This window comes from Arctopsyche grandis, chromosome 9 (genome assembly GCF_051622035.1).
Source record: "Arctopsyche grandis isolate Sample6627 chromosome 9, ASM5162203v2, whole genome shotgun sequence".
NCBI classification, from domain to species: Eukaryota; Metazoa; Arthropoda; class Insecta; order Trichoptera; family Hydropsychidae; genus Arctopsyche; species Arctopsyche grandis.
In genome coordinates this window covers 12,352,562-12,377,363 of record NC_135363.1, presented here as the reverse complement: position 1 = coordinate 12,377,363, position 24,802 = coordinate 12,352,562, and the positions used below count along the sequence as shown (strand labels likewise).

The 24,802-nt window shown below is 35.4% G+C and overlaps 1 protein-coding gene across 1 annotated transcript; it reads left to right on the top strand.

Moving 5' to 3' along the window:
* Positions 1–4,552: 4,552 nt before the first annotated feature.
* On the top strand, positions 4,553–6,976 carry LOC143917218 (uncharacterized). Its single transcript, XM_077438702.1, has 3 exons — positions 4,553–6,286; positions 6,376–6,818; positions 6,862–6,976. Exon 1 carries the CDS (start codon positions 4,587–4,589, stop codon positions 5,910–5,912), a length of 1,326 nt encoding a protein of 441 aa, XP_077294828.1. The 5' UTR covers positions 4,553–4,586; the 3' UTR covers positions 5,913–6,286; positions 6,376–6,818; positions 6,862–6,976.
* Positions 6,977–24,802: the final 17,826 nt, after the last annotated feature.

Below are 24,802 nucleotides of genomic sequence, written 5' to 3'. Positions count from 1 at the left end.
TTTTTAACTGAACCTATTCAATTAAGATAATATTTTATTTCTAATTAAATAATTACGTATGGGCGCAAATTTTTCCTTTTACCTCTGGCGAAAATAAAAATAATATTATTATAACAGGTACAATGAAAAAAATCAAAATCATGTTTTGAAAATTATCGAGCGCTCCCATTTCTTAGTATTTTATAAATGAAGCCCTAATAGTGAGCGAAAATTTTGAAGGTTTATTTAGCGTGTTGTCCAATACTAAATATGTATATACATATGTATCTTTTCATAAAAATATATATTTATGCACTAAAATATATACATATTTAGATATAAAAGATTCCTACTTAACAAATTATAATGAATTCGATTTTTTGTTATGTCTTCATGACTAAGCAACGAATTCGAATGAGGAGTTTGTGTTAAAAACGGGTTCAGAAAATATTTTTCTAAATCAAATGATACTTTTTAATGTACTTAAATCTTATATAAAATATTCAAAGAAAGAATATAGCTCATAAAAATAATTACAAAAAAGTAATTTGTAACAAAAATTTAACCAAATGAGAAAAAAAAAAGTTTCTGCCTTCAGAGTCATTCTGATTTTTTAGTTCTATCAGATAAAGCTCTTCAGTGTTTTTTGCGTTAAATATTTTTTCCGTATTTATATGTTATACTTTGTAAAATTTCGCCCATTTCCCAAGTATTTTTAAAAATCAATGCCTCCAAAAGGGTTGGAACAAATTGTAAATGTTGGAAAATTTGCTATACAGTATTAGTATGTAGCATACATGTGTCATTTCATTTCTCACCTGAAATTTCTCTAAACGTGTTTAGTTAATTAAGAAACCATCAATTGCATGTATATATATATATATATATATATATATATATATGTATGTTTCTACGAGTTTTATACGATAAAAGTAATTGTCAATGTCATGTTATGGAGAGCAAAACTTACATATGTATTATTAAAGACCTTGCATTGTATTATATTGTAATAATATAAGATAGTTAAATAAGAAATTAAAAAAAATATATTATAGTTAAATAATTACACGAATGCGACAGCAGCTCGATTCTCGTAGGTCTCTCGCTACATCAGATCGATTATATACAAATACTCGAAATCATCTATAAAATACTGAGTTAAAATACTGTACTCAGAAAGCATGTTAACAAGCCGTAGCATTGAGTAGAGCAAGAATGACGATTTATAACAATATTAGTGTGTTTGCTGATTTCCTAACAAGTTAAGTCCTGTCCAAATACGCTGTTGGCGAGATTTTGTGATTATTAAAACACATATCTAAATTGTTGTGACGGATCCAATACATCAGTATCATCCACCTCAGATCGGTTTGAAACTTTGCCATTTTGCACGGTTTTGGTCACCGATAGAAATTTAAATAAATATGTACATGTGTACATTCAAAGTTATGAATGTAATTTTGTATGAACTCCCGAAAAAATTGCTAATTTCAGTGACTAGACAACTGAACACATAACAAGAGAACACATTGATATTGAACGCACAACAACTAAACATGCGACTGTTGAACACAGCAACAAATGCACATAAGTGAACTCATGGTCGACTGAACACAACCCGCACTATCGTTGTCACTATTTAAACTTGCCGCTGTGTTCAACAGCCGTGTGTTCAGTTGTCATGGAACCACTAATTACAACAAGTAAATGCACAAGACGTTAGCGACAACGATAAAATAAATTAAACTGATATTTTCATTTACGTGAAAATCCTTTTTTATTAAATATGTATATATAAGTTTGGTGAAGTGATATAATCCCAGGGGACGAACTGTCATCGAGGTACATACATATAACATGAGTAATATGACAGTTTTCCACTCGCTTCACACCGCGTTGCATCGTGTCTGCAATGTCACTTTGCACGTATTCTAACATCGTGAAAAATTTTCACTTCCTCAAAATAATCTACATAAACATACATACATATGCATGTATATACCTATACAAAGTTATTTATTTAAGTTTAAATTTGGACTATTATGGCATTACAGCAGTCCATAATGTGCCACAATTGTCGAAAAAATACAGAGATGAGAAGAAGAAAAAAAATGTATGCAATGAAAAAAATACATTTATATACATAATCATAAAAAAAACAATAGAAATATTATAAAAGCAGAAAAAGTAAAAATAGCAAATAACAAATTACAATATACACATGTAACAAGAACCAGCCGTAAATACAAAACATATCTGCGAGACCCAAATGAAAGAGAGAAGGTAAAAATTCCATTCATACATCACGTCCAATTATTAAAATAACAATGAGCGCAGCCTACCAAACAAACAGGTTAGAATAATCTCCGATAACTTACGCTCACTGAGGTGAAAAACATCACATCCAGGCACAGCAGCAAAGATTTCATTAATAAATCGTATAGCTCTTGGAATAGGAGCCATCCGATAAAGAACTGTGCATGCAGAAGTACAACAATCAAATGATGATGTCTACCACGCACATAATTATTAGGGACATAAAGTCCCAACTGTTCCAGCGACAACCAGCATGACGTATGATATACATAGGTACATATTACCACGTAGTAGTTGGAGGACAAAACGAATTAATGAGAAGTTAGATCATCGGTTCAAATTCTTCATAGTGTTTAGGACAATTGAAGTTGAATCGATTAAATTTTATTTTTATTTATTATACACATACATACATAGATACTTAATACATTCAAAAGAGATATACATGTATGTATGTATGTAAATATATATCCTGCTGAATGTCAGCAAGTATGCAGATACCCCTCTTATTTTTTACATGGAATCCAAAGTGATGTTTACGAAGTGGGAAGCCTGTAAAATGCCTGATAAAATAAATGAAAGTGGGATGGATCGTGGTATTAAACTGAAACGCTTAGCTACTCGCTACTGGTGCATGTCAGAGCTCATTTCATCATTTGGATCTAAGCCAAAGGTGCTTGCGATATATACAATGTATGTATTTTTTCTTATGATATACGTTTTTAGCTCTGAATCCAATCAAGGAAGACAACATTTGCAACTAGCAATTGAATGTAATAGTCGATTATAGAAAATTTTGAAAAAAATTTCAATTTTATTGAAGAAAACTTTCAAGGAGTGAAGTCATCAATTGAAGATTAGCGTTGAATTATTTCACACCATTAGTATAGAAGTTTCGTTCTGATGGGTAGTTGACATTTCGAATTTAGACAGTGTCGTACTTTTTTTCGATGAATATGTCATAAAGACACCGGAATGATACGCTCCAAAGGCCAAAAACATCCAAAATTCGCATCTGATTATCTCGGGCCTCGGAGCTGAAATGAAATCGCTCACGTATTCCGTTTCTCGGTCGGTCCGTCCGTCCGTCCGCCGAATAAAATATTCAACAAAAGACCCCCAAATTTTCAAGAAAGGTACACGAGCTCCGACACAAGATGAAGGGGTTCGCGCCCAGTTTCCAAATTGCCCGGACGCATGTATTATTAATATTTTCGTGAATTTTCAACAATTAAAATCCTACGCGATAAATTCACCTAATATTTGACTTGCGGACGGAAATAAGCCAATTTATATGTGTGTATGCAACTTTTAATTTATTTTTTTTGAAAAAAAAAAGACGAAAAGAAGCCGGTTGATTTATTTCACAAAGTAATAAGAAAAGTTCAGAATTGCTTTTTGTTTTAAAGTCCATTAAAAACCGCAAGTGAATGCTTGAATTATTTTATGATAGAAAATGAATAGTTCGTTGAAACAATTCGATAATTTATTCGTTTAGAAAAACTTTTTTTTAGAATATAAAATGTATTCGAACAATGTGACTTCAACCGCATATAATATGTATTACTAGTGGTTTCACCCAGCTTCGCTCGGTATTTTTAATATAAACCGCTTAAACATAGCTAATCTAATAGTAAACATTATATTAAATTTATTTTAATATTCATTTGTTTTTTTATTAAATTTAAAATTACATATATACAAAGTCCCTTTCGAAATTATATATTACATGTATGTACATATGTATATGTATGTAGAATTGATTTTTAAACGAGCCGAGATAGAGTGTGTGTGGTATGCCTGGGAAAGACCGGATGCGTGTTGTTATGGTCACTTGTTGGAGGACAAGCCCGAAGAGCGTGTACAATAAATAGTTCTGACTTATTGATTAATTATGAGCGTGTACAATAAATAGTCCGGGATGCCTGAAGACATTTCGAGTGACAGCCAGAAGCGGTCAGACGACGACGCGGAGTTTTGACAGTTGAGGTTAGGACGCGCGCGCGATGACGAGAATGCGGAAGCCCGTGACGTCGGTGACGTCACGTCAGCGAACACGCCACACGACGATGATGATATCCAAGACGATAGCGCCAATGTCAGCGTCAGTTTTACGTCGGCTAACTGTCGTGGAGATGCAGAGGTTCGCGGACTTAGACGAAGATGATGACGACGACGATGAAGAGGAAGAAGAAGACGAAGTGCCATATTTTGACAGAGACAAATTCGAGACTTACGCGCCACGGTTTAAGGGGATTGGCGGTGTGCCAATCAGCCGGTGGATTGAGCACATGGAAGAATTTGCGAAGTTCTTCCACTGGACGCCCCTGGAGCAACTGGTCTACGGGAGAATATATTGCGTAGGAACAGCGAGAATGTTCCTGGATTCAGAAGGGATAATTATATCATGGACTATCCTTAAGCAGAAACTGATAGAAGAGTTCCAGTGGGATGACGAAGAGCTCGTCTTTGAAGAACGAGAAATGCTTGCACAAGCAGGGCCCATTGACTCCGATTCAAGTGGGGCCGGTGAAACACCAGACGACGAACCCAGGGTGACGGGGCCCGTGAGAAACCGTGAAAACCGAGAAAGACTGAGTTCACGATGCTACAATTGTGGTGGACGTGGTCATTTAGCAGCCGACTGTAGGTTTAAGACGAGAGGAACTCGTTGTTTCAATTGTAACGAGTTTGGGCACATATCAGCTCAATGTAACAGCACCAAAACAAAGACTGTCTTGACAATACAAGAAGAAATAAGAGAACCAGTCAGTATTCCAATACAAGAAGAAATAAGAGAACCAGTCAGTATTCTAACACAAGAGGACGAGGCGAACATGGCTGATGGAGATGTAAACATGGCCGATGTAAGTGTGAACAGTGATGGTTTGCACAGAAAAAGACCTTTGCAGCAACGGGCTTCACGAGAGATGTCTGCTCAAAGAGAACTCATTGTTTCCAATAATGAAGAGGACGATGCGAACATGGCTGATGGAGATGTAAACATGGCTGATGTAAGTGTGAACAGTGATGGTTTGCACAGAAAAAGACCTTTGCAGCAACGGGCTTCACGAGAGATGTCTGCTCAAAGAGAACTCATTGTTTCCAATGATGAAGAGGACGATGCGAACATGGCTGATGGAGGTGTGAACCTGGCTGATGGAAGTATGGACGGTGATGGTTTGCAAAGAGGAAGACTTTGGGACTACGGAGACATACCGTTTTCAAATACAGATGAACCACCCGATGATCAATTTGGAAAAGGATCTAAGGATTATAGTCATTTGAAGAATTCTGAAGATGAGAATAAAGAAAAGGAGAAACATAAAGACAAAGAGAAAGATATGGCTAAATCACAAGAAGGATTAAGGGACCCAGTCAAAATTTCAACACCAAAAGAGACTGTATTCACTTTCAAGCTCGGTCGTAGTCGGATTGATGTTAATTCAATGGAAAAGAAAATAGAACCATGGATTGATAAAAGACTTACTGGATGTATCAGTGAGCTAGAACCAATATGTGTTGACTTCATTTATGGTAAATTACTAGCAGAATATCTGTGGGGTGACGGCAGATTCCTCGGACAGTCACAGAGAATCGCCGAGGGCATTGGATAGAATTTAAGTTGCACCGATGGAAGTGAAGTGTGCGTTTGTGAATTAGAGAATAAGTGAAATGCCTGGAGGGTTTTTAGTTAAGCCTTACTTGTAATTTGATGATTGAAAAGTGTAATGTTTTATTGCTTATTCTAGTATTTTTGGGAAGTGCTTTGTATATTGAATCATGTTTTAATTTGGTTACATGCTTAGAAGAATATAAGATAACTGTATTGAAATGTAATTCTAGTAATGTTTTAAAATGTGATTGTTTCCGATGTAAAGATTTAACCTGTCATTGTAAAGGTATTGATTTTAATGTTTTATTGCTAATTCTAGTAATGTTTTGAAATGTGATTGTTTCCGATGTAAAGATTTAACCTGTCATAGTAAAGGTATTGATTTTAATGTTTTATTGCTAATTCTAGTAATGTTTTAAAATGTGATTGTTTCCGGTGTAAAGATTTAACCTGTCATTGTAAAGGTATTGATTTTAATGTTTTATTGCTAATTCTAGTAATGTTATAAAATGTGATTGTTTCCGATGTAAAGATTTAACTTGTCATTGTAAAGGTATTGATTTTAATGTTTTGTATTGCTTGACATAATTTTAAATTGTAATTGTGATGATTTATGTGTAACTTTAATTGTGATGTGTAACTTTATTGAAGATTGAATTATGTTGAAATGAAAAATTGATTTGTAGTGAAATGTGTAACGATTAATTTGTTATAATTGTAATTGTTATGTAAATTGTAAAATGATTGATGTATAAGTGTATTGAAATGTAGTTGTGATGATGATTGTAATTGTGATTTAAATTGTAATTGTGACAATTGAAAGCATGTTTAGAAGAATATAAGATGATTTTATGGAATGGAAGATTAAACATTGTTGAGGATGATAGAGGAAATGTTTTAAAAGAATGTAAGATGATACATTGTATAGAGTGGAAAATGAAATGTAAAAGAATGTGAGATGAAACATTGTTGAGGATGATAGAGGAAATGTTTTAAAAGAATGTAAGATGATACATTGTATAGAGTAGAAGATGAAATGTAAAAGAATGTGAGATGAAATGCTGTAAAAATATAAAAGACGAAGAATGTCATCCGAGGGCGAATGACAGTCAGGAATGACCGAATGTAGAATTGATTTTTAAACGAGCCGAGATAGAGTGTGTGTGGTATGCCTGGGAAAGACCGGATGCGTGTTGTTATGGTCACTTGTTGGAGGACAAGCCCGAAGAGCGTGTACAATAAATAGTTCTGACTTAATCTGCGCGTTTCACTTGGAATCCTTCACATCCGGATCCTATATGTATTTAGGATCAAACGTATTGCTAATGGATTATATACCCTAATTTACATATAAATTTGTATATATGTATGTATGTATGTATACAATATTCATTAAAAAAATGGCATGATTTTGTTCGTATAAAATGATATAGCCAAATAAAAATAAAATAAAATCGTTTCTACTTTCACATTGACGTAATACACTTAAATAAAGTAAAACACAATTTTGTAATAAAAGTGAACGACATTTCGATCGATGAAAGCAATTTTTTTCCAAATTTCTCAGTAACACATTAAAAATACATTACATTATTTCATTGAAAATACATAGGTCTTTGAGTTAATTTTCGTATTATTTTGTATACACTAATATTAAAATAAGATAATAATAAAAATAAAAATAAGAAATAAAAAACATAATTATAACTGGATCGGTAGCTTTTAGAATAATCCTTCATTTATTGTGAACATCTAATATATAATTTCCAAAGGGACTTTGTATGTAAAGTTTAAAGGTTTGGGTGGGAGCATCGAAAACAAATCGACGATATCGATATCGTTGAATATTATTTTTTTTCGATTCAAATAAATTTAATAAAAAAAGCAAATGAATGTTTACTATTAGATTGTTTTGCCATGTTGTTTATATTGTTTATATTACAAATACCGAGCGAAGCCGGCTAAAATCACCAGTGATATTATAAATGAACAATAAAAAACTTAATTATGATTAAAATATCATGTTGATCGCCGCAGCAGCCGACTATTTCAATTTTATTTGACCAAAAAGTGCAAAATGCAATATATTATTTCTGGAACACTGCAAATAAGTACGATATACATATATGTAGGTATTTATTACTTTTTACAGCTTTCTGAAATATAAGCGAGCTTAAAATTGCATTCTTACCATTTATTTTGAAAATTTTCCATTTATTTAAGTGCTTAAATAACAAAAAATAATTTCGAATGAGACTTTGTATGCAAGTATTGTTGGTTGGGAATTGGTTGGGAACTTCGTAAAAAAGAAAAAATTTCTATGACGAGTCGATTTTTTTTTTCGATTCAAATAAATTGTTTCTAAAGTAATTTCATCGAAATTGTTAAAGAAAGTACTTCCACTTCACGAGGGCGTATTTTAAAAACTCTAACGGGTTTTATATATTTATATATGTCTACAGAAATACATCCATTTTTATTTTTAGATCTATGATCAAACATCGTATGCACAAAAGTATTGTAAAAATATTTAAAATATCTATAAATAATTGTGTATACAGTAATATACAGACATCTATAGACAAATTCGATAATACTTATGTTCCGAGAAATAAATAAATTTGACAGAGTGGGTAGCATATTTATAATATCAGCAAATTCGAGATGCTAAAAATTCAAATAAACGAGAGACAGGAAAGGTTTTTTCGATGACTAACAGCCCCCCCCCCCCTTCTAAATATGTACACAAACGATAGATAGAAGACTAGATAGACACATGGGAAGAAATTACAAGTTTGAAACGACCGTGAGTGGATCGTAACGTTTTACCGTGGTGTGGTGTGCGGTGTGACAGGTAAGTTGCGCAGCCCGAGTTAATAAGTGACACTTTGTAAATGTTTGCTCGGAAATAAAACGCAACCAATAAACCGCCTTATTGGAAAACTGATTTACAAACAACCCTTACCGCTGTCGCAATCTTGTACTTCGATAAGGGACGAGTCGACCCGCCAACGGACCACTCCTCCCCCCCTCCCCCCTCTCCTCTCCCAACTCCCACAACCCGACCCCCCCTGGAGCGATGCTGTCGCAATCAGTCTTTTTTATGTCTCGAGAATCGGCCAATATATCGAAGTGTTTCAATAAAAAATAAATTTTACAATTTTTATATTAAAAAAGTCTTTTTATATACATATATATTGATTGCTGCTCTGCCCGTTGATATTACAATGGACGATTTTGTAAAAATTGCAACGTATATAATTACATGCGGTGAATAAAAATGAACGAAATCGATGAATAAATAACCAAGTTATAAACGTATGCATAGACTTTTTCCCATGTGTGTGCGAGCGCAAAACCGATTTGTATAATTCCGAAAATACCAGACATCATTAAATATGTGACATCATTTATATGGCTTCTTGTGTCATATTCATCCCCAATAAATTTTTGAAATTTTAGCTTTCATTTTAGAGGGGAGGAATGTGAATAGTCGAACCTTACGTAAAATGTATAAGCTATCGCATTCACCCCCACTCGACCCGCGATGGTCAATTATATTTCGATTCAGTTTCTCATTGAATTTTGGTCAAGAAATAAAAGTCGGTAGAATTTGACTTTTTTTTTTTTTTGAGTTTTGAGTTCGTGTTTTGAAATATTTACATTACATTAATAAAATTTTAACATATAAAAGTTGTTGATATTATTAATTTATTTGTGGAAAACGTATATATTTTATATTAATAGAAAATTATATTTTAGACGATAAAAGTATTATGTATATGGTTTAACTTAATTGCACTTAAGTTAAACCATATACACTTTGGTAAAAAATTGTACTGTTTGTTTTACAATTTTACAAAAATTGTGAATATACATAAATATAATTTCACTCAGGTTTAAATAGTTTACACTTGGTACATAAGTTATATTCGAACAGTTTGAACTAATTTTTGGACAATTTGCACTGAGATTTGGACAAATTTGCACTAATATTAGAAAATTTGCACTAAGATCTGGACAATTTTCACTAAAATTGTAATAGTTTGCAACATAGTCCATTTATTCTAATTTAAATTAAATTCATTCTAATTTTATAATCTTAGTGCAAATTGTCCAAATCTCAATGCAAAATGTTTAGTGGAAATTTTCTGAAACTTAATGTAAATTGTCCAAAAGTTAGTTTAAACTGTTCGAATATAAGTCTCATGTACCAAGTGTATACCATTTAAACCTAAGTGCAATTATATATTCCCCATACAATTTGCAATAATATTAGAAAATTAGCACTAAGATCTGGACAATTTCCACTAAACAATTTGCACTAAAATTTGAATAGTTTGCAACATATTCCATTTATTCTAATTTATATTAAATTCATTCTAATTTTGCATTGAATAACATTGTTATAATATTATATAGTAAAAAAGAAATAATTAAAAAAAAATGTTATAACACATTGTAAAAATGCGACAGCATACTCGGTTCTCGTATATACTCTCGACTATAGTTAAGTATAATCATTTTTATAAGACGACTTTTTCATATTATTTTTATGTTATTTCGATGTTAAAAAAAATCATTAATATTCAAATCAAGTCAAAATTCTATACGATTTTATATTCAGTAATATCATTATATATGTACGCTTTGATCGAGGGTTCGATCCAATATTGCTACTATTTTTGTCCTGGACGCATGCACGTACATATGTATGTATACTTGTAGGATTCTGAGGTTCAGGTATTTTTAGATACACGGACCGGACCGTGGCGAATTCTGAACGGACGACCAAAGTTACGAGTTAGTTCACTTTTGGGTCCGCGAAAACTAAAAAGAAAAACTAAAAAAAAGCCGTCAGAAATAACGAAAAATCGAACGCAACCGCTAGAATTTCATCGTCGATAAAGCGCGTCGTTACGCTCCGCAGAAAAAGGAAATTTCCCCTAAATATTATAGTCGGACGTCCATGCCAAATTTTTCGCAATTTTTCCGCATTTCCTACGAACGACTTCCGTTTGCGGATATCGTTTTTCAAAATAGACCACTCGGTCGAACACGTCTGCGAGTTCATTTGTCCAATACATGAGCGTAACTCAAGTGTGCAGACACTTCCGCCGAGAGTGTACGACTTCTCCAGCTGGAATGTACATACATATGTACAACAGGACGAATCAAAGGAAATTTTATCTATCTAATCATATTACATACATACATATACACTGAACTTTTTTTTGCAAAACATTCGTAAATATACCTTCACGTTATAAAAAAGAATCACATATATGAAGGACATATTTTTTTTATTACGACGAGTATCTGACTATCGATAGCGTTTATGGTCTGAGTGTTTGGGAGCCATGTAACTGTGTATAGGGAATTTTCCCTTTGGCAGGCCTTACGTAAAGACATACATATAATAAGCGCCGTTTGATCTAATCCGCGTTAACCAGCAACATAGCGCAGTAATTAGCATATACATAATGCTTTCAACTCAAGGGTTTTGGGTTAATTCTCTGGCCTGGTATTGCTGGCCACACATTGGATAATCGTTTTCTATGAGAGTTTGTCAATTTATCTGATTTTATTGCAGAAATGATTCCACCAAATGAGTAACCTATCCCCGATTCTCGCAAATTTGAGTTTCTATCATCTAGAATTGATGATTATAAATGTGCTACCCACCTACAAACTGTACGTATTTCTCGCAAAAATTTGTCCATAGATGTCTCTATGATATTTTAGTGTGGGCATGTAAAGGGGTTTCCGAGATCGCAGTGAAAGACGCCGCGAGTACTGGTAGTAGAGGTACATAGTTTATTGTTCTCGATCTGTTGACGAGCCAGCTCTGAATGAATCACGGAACAGATCCGGCGAGTATTTATATACAGCGTGTACTCTCAATACAGAGAGATCATTGGTCGATGGACCACGATACCTCATTGGCTTGTATACAGCTTGTTCATACGTCGAGGCCTTTTTGGCGCGAATGCGTGGTAAGTGATGGTAAACCAGCCAACCGCGAGTAACAATTACCCAATCTCTACATTACAATATTGTATACATATAATTGTACTTGTAATGTTTGTAATATCAAAATGAGGTTTACCTATCATAAAAATAAAAAATTAAATCCCCCACATCCCGATCCTACATTTATAAATATATATATATATATATATATATATATATATATATATATATATATATATATATATATATATATATATATATATATATATATATATATATATATATATATATATATATTCAACATGCATATAGGATTCAGCTAATGAACAATTGATGTAAGAATATATTCACTAGCATTGCTGCGCTCAAAAACGCCGTTTTCTTAATGTTTGGAAGCGACATGGACTGTAGTCGCGATTTGAGCCTGATTGATGTTCTTACAGAGACTGTTAACTTAATAACTTAATAGCAAGTGTGTATATTTTGGAATTCTAAAAATATTCAACATCTTCCACAAACATACATACATAGTCATTCATCATCCACTATTGAATGAAAGTCTTTCGAGCACACTTTCATTCGTCTTTGTTTTGAGCAACACTCCTCCATCTACACACATTTGTCCTATTGCGTCTACTTATCTCAATTAAGCCTTCTATTTACACCATTTTTTCAACCATTCGAGTTTATCTATTATATAATATAACCAGCGGCGTGGACTAGGACTAGTGGTTAGCATAATATGCTTTCGAGCAGAGTGATCACAGGTTCGAGTCCCACTAGAGTCTCGCTGCTGGCCAGACCTTGGTTTGTAACTTCAGGTCGATCGTTTCTTATCAGAGTTTACCAATTTTCATTGAAACGATTCCTGTAAAAAATTGCATCTCCTTTCCTATCTCTAATGCTAATATCAAATTATTCAACGTCTTGAGGCTCGCCAATTTGATTATAAAATGCTGCAAAATCTCTCCATATACATATGTTACTGTGGACGTTTGTATGAATTCGCATTGTATAAAATGCTTATGTATACTTGTAATGTATTATGTATACTTGTATTGTAATGTATCTGTATAAGTGCACTCGTCGCTTTGAAGCGATCTGTAAAGGCAAGTGTTCATGTTCTATGAAATAAAATAAAATATATACTACTAGTTTTGTAACCTGATCATTTTCATTTCAATCTTTGACACATTAGAAGTAATGTGTATAGTCAGGTAAAGTGATTACATTGCTTGAAGTGTCTGATTACCATAGGTCAATCCACTAATGGAACAAGTACATACGATAAAAGATACATTAAATAAAAGTTCATTTGACAGCGTAAGTATTATATTTAGCTTTACGTACTTTTATACATAAAAAAATGGCTATCTACTTCACTTATTGTACCATCGAGTGATTGAGACCTACCGAGAAGACCCACCCAACTTACACCGGCTTATTTCTGACAAAATATAGAATCGAGATTCTCTACATCACATACATACATATACATACATACGTGGGCATACGAGGCCAGACAATATGAGGTGAGAAAATACATAGTTGGGTTTTGCCCAGCCCCGGATGAAACTTTTTTCATCTGAGGCCCATTAAGATTGCTCGAGTTTTAGTTAGTATTCTGTGGGCAGAGGCGACCTTGGTCGGCCGGAGGGGGGGGGGGGGTGTGAGGAGGGGAGTGCTATCCTCCCAATGATTTATTAAAGATTAGCCGCGGGGGTTGCAAAAACCCCGTTTCTCGGCCCGGGGTTGGTTTTACGGTTCAGGTGATTCACGGGTCACATATTGAACTTGCCAGTGCTCAAATATTGACCCATCATCACACGCCAGAGTAGATCCCAATCAGAACCAATAAGCTAAAGCCACACACACACACACACACACACACATATGTATGTACATATTGATAATACATGATGTATGACTTGGTGATCAATCTGAGATGAAAAAGATTGCTATTATTTTAGCGACGAACTAAAGTAATTCTTTGATTTTTGTGATAAATATTTTAAAAACACAAAATGATGAGCATCTTTGAGTAGTAAAACACTTTCCATTAACAACACTGAGCAACAAAAATCATGTTTTTGGGTTACCGGACCGGAGATTAATCAACAGCTGAACCACTGAATTCAAATATGACCGATTTTTGTTAGTTCCCTCTTGTTTATGAAAAAAAGCGTAAAAAAAAAATCTATATACTTTTTGGCTTTTACGGTCTTTAATTCAAAATTTAGTATTTCTGTGTTCAAAGTAAGTATTTTAACCAATATTCAAATGTTTTTCCTATTTATTGTGATTTTTCATTGTCTTAAAATACTTATAATTAATTATCCAGCGAATTTTAGCAGTCAAAAATAAATATTTTTTCCGTGATATCCGTTTATTTCACCAGTTCATAAGAATTAGTTTTCTTTTTCAATTTTTTTTATCTAAATGTTCTAATTTAAGCAATAAATGATTTCGTACCCAAATATGTATTGTATAACAAATTTTCACATGACTAAAATTTAATGGCCAAAAATTTCTCCTAAAAGGGAATAAGTTATTTTGAAAACATTGTAAAAACGAAAGAACTCACCACTGTTTTATCTTAAACTGAACTAAGTTTTTCGCAGTATCTTCGTGTTTATATCAGGTCTTATATTTAGTAGACGACAAACATTCATTCCTCATTCCATCAAGTGATTACCAACCATTTGTCAACCAAAGATGCCCAAAGCTATTGAATTACACATGTAAACATATGCATATTATGTATACACGATAATATACAATCTGCCGCCCTCTCAGTTAAATTGAAAATATTTTGATGGTCTTGATTGAATAAAAAGTTCGTAAAGTCTTAAAAACAATAATATTTTATTATCAAACTTTAAAGAATAACATGACGTAAATGTATTGCAATACACATGATACTAACGGGGAAGAGTTTCTACTAAAATTAACTATGGGAGAATATCACATATCACAGTGTGCATACATACATACATACGTAGGGTAGCATATTTACTGTGCATACTTGCATACCTATATATGAATCTTTTAGATATAATAAACGGTGTAAAGGTTAAAAATCGCGAACGGGTCGCACAATTATCGGACGGCAAGTGGCAGGTTGACCCTAAAAACCCGAATGAGCCGTCGTCGGTCATTAATTATTTGATGAAATACGGCAGCCGGCCCCTGACATTCGTATTATTTATGAGCCGAGGAACATACTTGTCGGCAACATGTGCCCCCCCCCCCACTCCCTTCAACTTGATCCGGCCCTGGCGCCCGAGACGATAGAAACCAACTGGGACATCACCAGAAGGCCATTGGGAATTGCTGCCGAATCTTTTTCATTATTTTCCACAGCAGTGATTTATTTTCTCGGTGGGCATTATATGATATCAATAGATTATATGGTGAGACGATTTTATTTCTATGAGATTTTTTTAAGAATTTTAATTATCTATTACGATCGAAAAACACCTACATATGTATTGTTATGTGCCATGCTTATCAATGTAGTCGACTAACCAGTAGGGATAAGGCACCTGATTTTTTTTTCGCACACCTAATTTAATAATTAGCATCATTGATTTGTGGTACACCTAATTTAGCAAGTAACACCATTGATTTAGAGCACACCTTAAACACTGACTAGCCAACATTGTACGACACGTGTCTTCAACACTTCATTGTTTTAAAGAAAAGTACATAAACTCAAATTTAAGTTAGTCATCGCCATCGAGACTCCGAGAGTGGTAGTCGACACCATCGAGACTCCGAGAGTAGCAGTCAACACATTAGCAGCAAAAAAAAGTTAAATAGTGAAGCAAAGTTAAAGTGAAACAGTTCTACGTATCTCATTTAAATTCTCCGTTCCATAATTAAATTCTACCAATAAGATAAATGTAACGTTTTAATAATAATAATAAAGAAATCTTGGTTAATTAACCAAATAGTAAAAAAAAAGAAAAATTATTTAATCTTTCATTGGAACGTGACAGTATATACATAACTTAAAAGATTAGAGGTTTGACGCGTAACGGAAAAATTAAAACTAGAATAAATATCCTCGGTTTTTCAGTACTAAATGGAAAATTTGTAGTGAATTTAAAATCTGTTTGAAATAGATTATTCACTAGCCCAATGGCTAAGCCATTGTTTGCCAGTATATATGTACATAGTTCGATTCATATATGAAAATATATTGCCCTGTGTGACACCTATGGTATTGAACTTGTATTTACATAAATACATACATATATACATACATATCTACATACATATCTACATTTATAGATTACTAGTGGGTTTACCAGGCTTCGCTCGGTATTTGTAATATAAACAGCTTAAACATGGAAACATTTTTATTAAATTTATTTGAATCGAAATAAATTCAACGATATCGATATCGTCGTTATAGAAACATTTTCATAGGTTAATACAAACCTATGACTTATATTACAAGCACTGAGCGAAACCGGGTAAAACCACCAGTACTGTATAAATCAAACACGAGGAATTGACCACTTTAACAGTCGAAAAAAAAGTTTTGTGTTTAGAATCACTAGGTGGCGCATCGAGCTTACTTTACATAACTTCCCCAACACGAAAAGGGTTACATCGTTCAAATTGCATTTGTCTAACGTGTTCGAAACCGTGAAGGAAAATCGTTCTTTATTTTTTTTTCGAAATTATATGTCGAAGCCATACGTTTTGCTAGGGAAATTTTCCGCATCAATTTTCCGCGGGTAAATAGAAAAGGAGCGTCTCGCTGGAACGAGGTCGGACTGAAATGCGCTTCAGGGGACACATTGTTGGGGTGGTGGCAGCCAATCGATCGGGCCATTGTGGGTTATAATAACACTGTTGCAGAGGATCGAGATGGTCAAAACGAAAAGTAGAAAAAATAACAAACTAATACTGAAAAAAAAAAACAGCGAGAAAATCCTCGCGGTGGCTGTTCAACCCCATATAGCACGCGACCAGTGGCAACACGCCAAACCATTACCCAGGATTTCACATCATGCGAGACCCATTCATATCATTTAAACACACGTACATATCTGTAACCATGTGTGGCGCAACCGACATTGTATATAGTGCACTTTATTCTCACAACATCGACATATAAAATATAATATGGTCAGCCAGCCGGTAGTACATTATTTTAGTAACTGTCCTGGATTGGAACAGGCATGGCAGAAGTTGATACGTTTTTTTCGAATTTCTATAGCAACTGATTTGGACTTCATTTCTCACTCATAATATTTATTCCTTCCAGAATGTAAAAAAAATCAAAAGTAAATTATTATAACCGAGAATTTCAATACATGACGAATAGTTGAAATTTTTTTCGATTACAAAGTTTCAAATAAAAATATGTAGAAATCAAAATACTTTTCGTATTATATAGGTATGTATACTAGTGTTTTTACCCGGCTTAGCTCGATATTAGTAATATAAACCGCTTAAACAGGGCCAATCTAATAGTAAACGTTTTATTAAATTTATTTGAATAGTTTTATTTTATTTAAATTTATTTGAATATTCATTTGTTTTTCTACGAACCAACAATAATTATATACAGAGTCTCTTTCGAAATTATATATTAGATTATTAAATACTGAACATTATCAGAGAATTCCGGCAATATTCACACCATACATTACAAAACGATCTAATAAATATTTACCTAATGTATAAGGTTAATAAGGTTCAATTTTCAACACGTGGAAAATCGGCTTATTTTAGTTCGAGTATGCGCCGTATAGAGGGGGGTGTGTGCGCCGATGCCTGATAGTAAAGTAAGCGTTGAGGAAACACAGATTTAGGCGGAATATTGCCAAAATCGTTATAAAACCATTAAATGATAATTTCTATGCTACGAATTCAATTCAACACGTCTGAAAGCTACGTTCAGATATCGGTGTGGGTGTGTGCTTTGTATATATGTATGTACATACATACGTACATAAATACATATATATATATATACGAATTTCCCGATAGTATTACGGTCGGTTATGGTTTTTCCGATTCGATATGCCGCATACATTATACGGTGCTTAAGATATACATCTGAAGAAATATTTCGCGTAGGTTATGTGTGCTTGATCGATCGCGATTTGTGTGGGACGTGTGGGATGAAATGTCATGTTTGAGCATAGGTCCACATATAATGGAAAGATAGTGTGAGAAAGAAAGAAAATTGTTTATTTTATTTCACTCTATGAACAAAAAGATTCAGTATAGTACATATATGCACATAGACACATGTAAGTAAGAAATGATAAATACTTAAAAGTTATATACATAAATGGTAAGAAAATTACCAAGCTTTAATTATTACTACATAATTATTACTACATATATCTATATTGTATTTGATTTTTGATTGAAATCATGGTTATATTAAATATATAATATGTACATTCATACATGATCGCTTTTATAATATTTTAACTAGTTTAAGAATGGTGAAATTTAAGTCACATCATACTTATACAATTATCCTATAAAAAATCATACATTCAATGGGAAATGTCAATTTATCATGGTGAAATATATTTATATTAGCTGTATTAAGATGCAATTTATACTAATTTACGATTTAATATCATTTATAAATACATATAACATTATGAAGCTTAGTTCAGTCGTGTGAAACGAAGTGAAGTCGGAAAATTTTCATGGAATCCAATTGGAATATTTACACTTATTTCACAAGCAAATGTTTTTATTCAAATATGTATAATGAAAATTATCTTTATAAGTAAAAAAAATCTTTTTTTGTTTTTCAAATAATATGGAAATTTTAAAGAAAATAAAACATATTCATATGCACCTGAATGAGCAACATGAAACATTTATACATTAAGAAAGTATTTTGTTGGAATACAATCTCAAAATGCCTTTAGAAAAAATGTTTTTCCCGAAAAAACGCTCGAAAAACTTCAACATTTAAATTATTATTTTTATTATACAGCTTCATGCTATATTCTATAATTAATAATTTGCAAATATTTCAATTAATTACACGGAAAAACTCACAATTTCCTCATCACATTTTCGTGACAAAAAAGATTGCTATCAAATTTTTTAAAGTAAACAAAAAAAACAAAACAATTGAAAATCAACAAATATAATAAAGCAAATAAACAATTCACTGTTCGTTATTCTTTAGGAGCCATGTTGCTCAAGCGGTGGCCATTTTTAGTGACCCCAACAGACATACATACATATATGTATATACACACACATAAACACTCCGACGTACATATACGCCAATGACCGAAACCATAAAAATCCTTTATTAAAAACCCTAACCCTTAAAGTTTCTTAGCCTACACTCAACATAGACGTGGGTTGGTGTACCTGGCAGGTTTTCTTAACCTGCATTCTACATACAAATTGTCATAGCTTTCAACGTTCAACGGGCGATTCCATTATATTACATACATTAAATCCGATCTGAAATCTACATACATACAAATTTTGGACACACGACAAATGTAGATTGACATAATGCAATAGTTTTTCACGGCTAATATAGTTTGTTCGACCATAAAATTGAGCATGGCTCCATAATAAGTCAATCCATCCAACCGTCGAGATGTTACATACAGGTTGAAAATATGAAGCCATCAAATATTCTTAAATGGTAAACAGTAAAATAATTCGAATTCAAGTGCAATTATGATATGAGACTCCAATGTATTCCAAAAACCGATGTTTTTATACATGGAAAACACTATTTTCAAATGGTTAGTTTCTAATGTTTCGAATATGACGGTTATTTACAGGTTTTTTACGTTTATTTCGCAATACTACTAACAAACTGTAAGTCACCAGGTCATTATTATCATCGTCGTGGTTTTATTCGATTTTGAAATAATATCATGGGTTGTGTTTAGTTTGAAAATCAAAGAAAATGTTGTGTTTTTCACATCAATGTTTGCGATAAAATAACATTAGGCGAAAGAAAATTCGGGGTTTTTCGTCGAACGTGTCTCATCGCGGATGTTTACGAGCGGGGTGAGTGTTTCCCACGCATGTATAGAGTAAAATTACGCTATGGAAATGTGTAGGATAGCGGAATTTGATCGATTTGTACGAGGAAAATGGTAGTTTTTCGCGTATCGGTTTTCGGAACGGAGCGTATTTTGGCGGTTGATTTTTTTAAGGGGACAACGGTGGGGGGGGGGGCGGGGAAACGAGTCGTACCTGGCAATCTTGGCAGGAGTGTATGACGGAGAAGGTCTGCCCGCAGTCGTATCTGGTGAGGATGTGGTCGAGATCGTTGGTGGACTTGGCGGCGACGGCGTCGACCTCGAGCAGGGGGCGTAGAGCCAGGACACAGCGGGAGCCGCCGCCGAGCGCGTCCCGGCGAGCCCCCGCGTCCAGGGCGAGCAACAACGCGCGCTCGCGGCAGTGCGGCAGGCGGGCGCGCCGCAGGGCCTCCCCGCCCCCCGGCTTGCACCACTCGCGCACCGCGTGCTCGCGTTCGTGCTCGAGCTCGCGCTCCTGGTCGAGGCCGGCCGCCGTGCCGAGACCCGCACCCCCGGCCGACTGGGGCTTGAGGTCGCACGCGCTCAGCCACGGGTTGATGAGAGCGAGCGGGTCGTCGGGGGGCGGGTCGGCGCCAGCCAGGCCCACCAAGCCCACCAGGGGGCTCGCCAGCGCCAGCGCCATCGCCATCGCCATCGTCGTCGCCAGTAGAAGCCGTGGCTGTGGCTGCAGCTGCACCCGAGGCCCGGTGTGAGCACGAGTCCGCGTCCGTGTCGGGGTGGTTTCCCGGGTCCGGGTCCGCTCCGCTCGGCCCCGCGACCCCCGCCCCCGCACTCGCACCCGCGCCACCGGCACCGGCAGCAGCAGCAGCGGCGGGGCGCGCATGGCGGGCCGCGCGCATGCTGCCGCCCGCCGCCGTCACCCGCGGCGCGCGCGGCGCCCGCCACACCGCGCCACGACCATCGCCCGCCCGACCCGCCGACCACACGTTACGTAATGCCGCCACCGCCACCGCCACCGCCTCCACCTCCACCTCCGCCCCACGCGCACGCGCACCGCCCCGCGCGCCTCCTCCTCACCCCTCCACACCCCTCCACACCCACACGCCCTCTCGCCGCCGCGACCCCGCCGCTCTACCACCGACTCCCTGCCCGCCCCAACGCGCTCCAACGCCGGCCAGCTACCGCTCCGCCTACCTCCGTACCTCTTCTCTTCGCCTCCTCCCTCGAACCAAACTCACTCACCAAAACAAACCAGCTCTTTTCCAGCTTTTCCGGCTGGAAAATTTACATCCACGACAAAAATATATACATACACCCTCCAAATATCCAATCTCTCTTTTTATATTTCGTTTAAAATTTTATTTTATTCGAAATATATATTTTATTTATTTAGCTAGCTAAAGGGGGCTTTCTTCAAGATGCGTGATCTCCTCTGAAATAGAGATTTCTTTCAATCTTGACCTAAGGATGAGAATTCTACACTGCTACGTTCTATCAGTACTTCTTTATGGGGTCGAATCCTGGCGAACCATGAACAGAGAAAAAGCTGGCAGCATTTAGCAAAATGTGGTGTTTCAGGAGAATGTTGAGGATCCCCTGGGTGGACAGAGTCCGAAATGAAGAAGTATTGACACGAATGAAAAGAAAACGAGAGTTATTAAGAGGGCTGGACAGCAGCGCCTTGTCCATACAAACGTATTATACTTCTCCCTTCCTCAATTATGGCACTAGAGAAACTATTTTTTAATATGCTATGGTTATCCATCATTGGGGTGCATCTATCGTTTTATTTTTTTGATGAATTATTTTTTATAGGAGCTAGGAGCCGCCAAACATCTATAAAATCGCCTCTTTTTTACACCCACGAAACGAGTCCAACGTGCTTATTTAACGGTCGATTTAAAAAAAAAAACGCCGATAGATGCACAGAAAGTATCTTTCTCATACCGATAATGAAACTTTTTTAAAATTGGTCCAGTTTTGGAGGAGAAAATAGGAGAATACGAAACCTCGATTTTGTCAATTTAAAATACGTTTTATCTGGTCGAAGCGCAACTGTCGCATTCACTCAATATATATATCGAAGAAAGGAACGGTAACAAAATTAAGGTTTCGGGTGTACAGCCCTCGGGTGTAAGCGTCGTGAAGCGCAGAAAACTCGAATACCTGGGTCATGTGATGAGAGATCCGAAATATGAAATCATGCAGCTCATATTGTAGGGGAAAATACAAGGGAAAAGAAGCGTTGGAGAGGACGCATCTCATGGATGGGCAATCTCCGTGGATGGTACCAATGTGACTCCACAACACTTTTCAGGGCAACCATGGATAGAGAGAAGATATATGGCATGATATCCAACCTCCTACGAGGAGAGGAATAATAAAGAAGAAGAAGAAAGGGGGCTAAAGACGCTCCGGAATTCCGGAGAGGTTTATCATGAGTAGGGTTGCCAGATGGTATCCAAAAGGAGGACATGTCCTCCTTTTCCATGTTTTGTCCTCCCGTCCTCCCTTACCTACTGTAAGTCCTCCTTTCGGGCGGGACTTATTTATGATGATTTAGTTTCGTGCATTGAGTTCTTGAGCATCAGAGGTGTCGAGATTGACGATGTTAAGCTTCTTCTTCTTCTTTTTTATTCCTCTCCTCGTAGGAGGTTGGATATCATGACATATATCTTCTCTCTATCCATGGTTGCCCTGAAAAGTGTTGTGGAGTCACATTGGTACCATCCACGGAGATTGCCCATCCATGAGATGCGTCTTCTACCAACGCTTCTTTTCCCTTGCACTTTCCCCGGCAATATGAGCTGAATGATTTCATATGTATGATGTTAAGCTACACGATCAATTTTGTAACTTGATTTCATTTCTTAAATCGAAATCGGATGAAGATGAAGCATATTATGTATTGAAGTTGCACGAGCAGTGGACAATCTACTTCAAAAGTGTTAAAAACATTTAATGTTTCTCAGAACTGCTCAAGATCTGCGAGTTTTATTTTTGTATAAGCGCACATAATGCAAATGTGGAAAGAGTTTTTTCACTAATTAATAGTCAGTGGAGCAAAGAGAGGAATAGACTAAGTGTGCAGTCAGTTAAATCTTTAATTCTTACTCAATACAACTTCAAAAACATGACATGTGAAGATTTTTATAATCATTTGTTAAAAAACCAAGAATGTCTTTCCAAAATTGGCAGCTCAGCTAAATATGATTAAAATAATATAAAAAATTTGTTTAATTTCTGAATGTCCTCCTTTTTTTACAGAAAATCCTCCCTTTTAGACCCATCTGCCTTCCTTTATCAAATTATCATCTGGCAACCCTAATCATGAGTAGTCACCGGACCCAGAAGGTGCCGCGTATTGTTCAAAGGTTGTAAATGCATTGTTAAAGGTTTGCCGAACCTTTTTTACAAAGGATTTACAACAATGGAACAATGGATAGCACTGTGACTATCCGGTGTCTAATCATGAGGCGACCCATGTTGACGCCGACCGTAACGTGTAGTAAGCCCGCTTTAAGGTCTGTTCATACCTATCTATGTTTTAAGTTTTGAGTGAGATTAACTTTAACGTTAATGCCCGATTCACCAGATGCACAAATCTTTTTTATCCACCAATTTGTCAAAGCAACACTTCTTTCAATAGTGCAATCATTCGAATATGCCGTATTTACGATAGCTTAGATCAGCGGTTTCCAAACTTTATGCTACTACGCCTCCCTAAAAAAATTTTTTTTTTCCGCGCCTCCCTACCTTTTATTTTTTAATAGTTATAATAATAAAGACACGTTTTAAATACCTTTATTTAAAAAAAAATACTGAACACTACAATAGACAGAATAATAAAAAGGTTTTGCTATAACATAAATTTATACGAACATCTATATTTACTTTTATATTAAATTACTAATAAAACTACGTCTAACACATCAAAATTTAGTGCGAAGGATGTTGTTGTTTATTGGCACAAAGTTTATCAAATCTTGGGGGGCAATATGGAGAGTGCCACTCGTAACTCTTTTTCGACTATTAACCTGGCTCGATATTTGGTTTTCATTGCAGCTAGTGCCGAAAAGCCCGTTTCGAATAAATAAGACGTTACAAACGGTAGAAGCACTTGCATTGCTTTGCAATACAAAGATTCATACTATCCACTTAGATTCATCCAAATTTTAATAATGGTTTAATTTTGAAACTTTTGTTTTAGTGAGCTATCGCATGATAATTCTATCAATTTTTCTTTTTCGATGGTTGTCAGCTCGAATTCGTCTTCTTCATTGTAGTTAAATGGATTCTGTATCCACAAAAATTTTGAGAAATCAAGGTCTTTGAAATAATTGGAAAAATGCAGCACTAAACCATCCAAGTGGTCAATAAAAAGATTTTTACTTGCTTCAATATTGACTGTGGCCTAGAAATCTTTGGAAAGTGAAAACATATCCAACTCATTCTTTTGTAAATTTGATTTCCATAACTTCAACTTTTTAATGAAAGCTTTTACTTTGTCTTTTTGAACAAGTGGATGTATTTGTGATTCCTGCATTGCTTTATTTAAACCGCTCAATTTTCCAAAAATTTCAACCAAATAGGCAAGTTCATGTCTCTTCATGTTGGTTTTCTTCGAGAAAGGTTGCTAAAATGTGTATATAAAAATGAAAGAAAAACAAAAATAAATATTCATGCATTGAATTTTACTGTTAAGCTACGATATGAAGTTTTATTTATTTGTAGATATTATGGTATGAAAATTATTTTTTTATTAAAAAGTTTTGGCGCCTCCCCTGGCAATAGTCCGCGCCTCCCCAGGGAGGCGCGCCTCCCAGTTTGGAAACCGCTTGCTTAGATGATTGTCCTGACCTCTTTAGTGACTCTTTTAGTATTTTTAGGACAAAGGTGAAGAAAATAA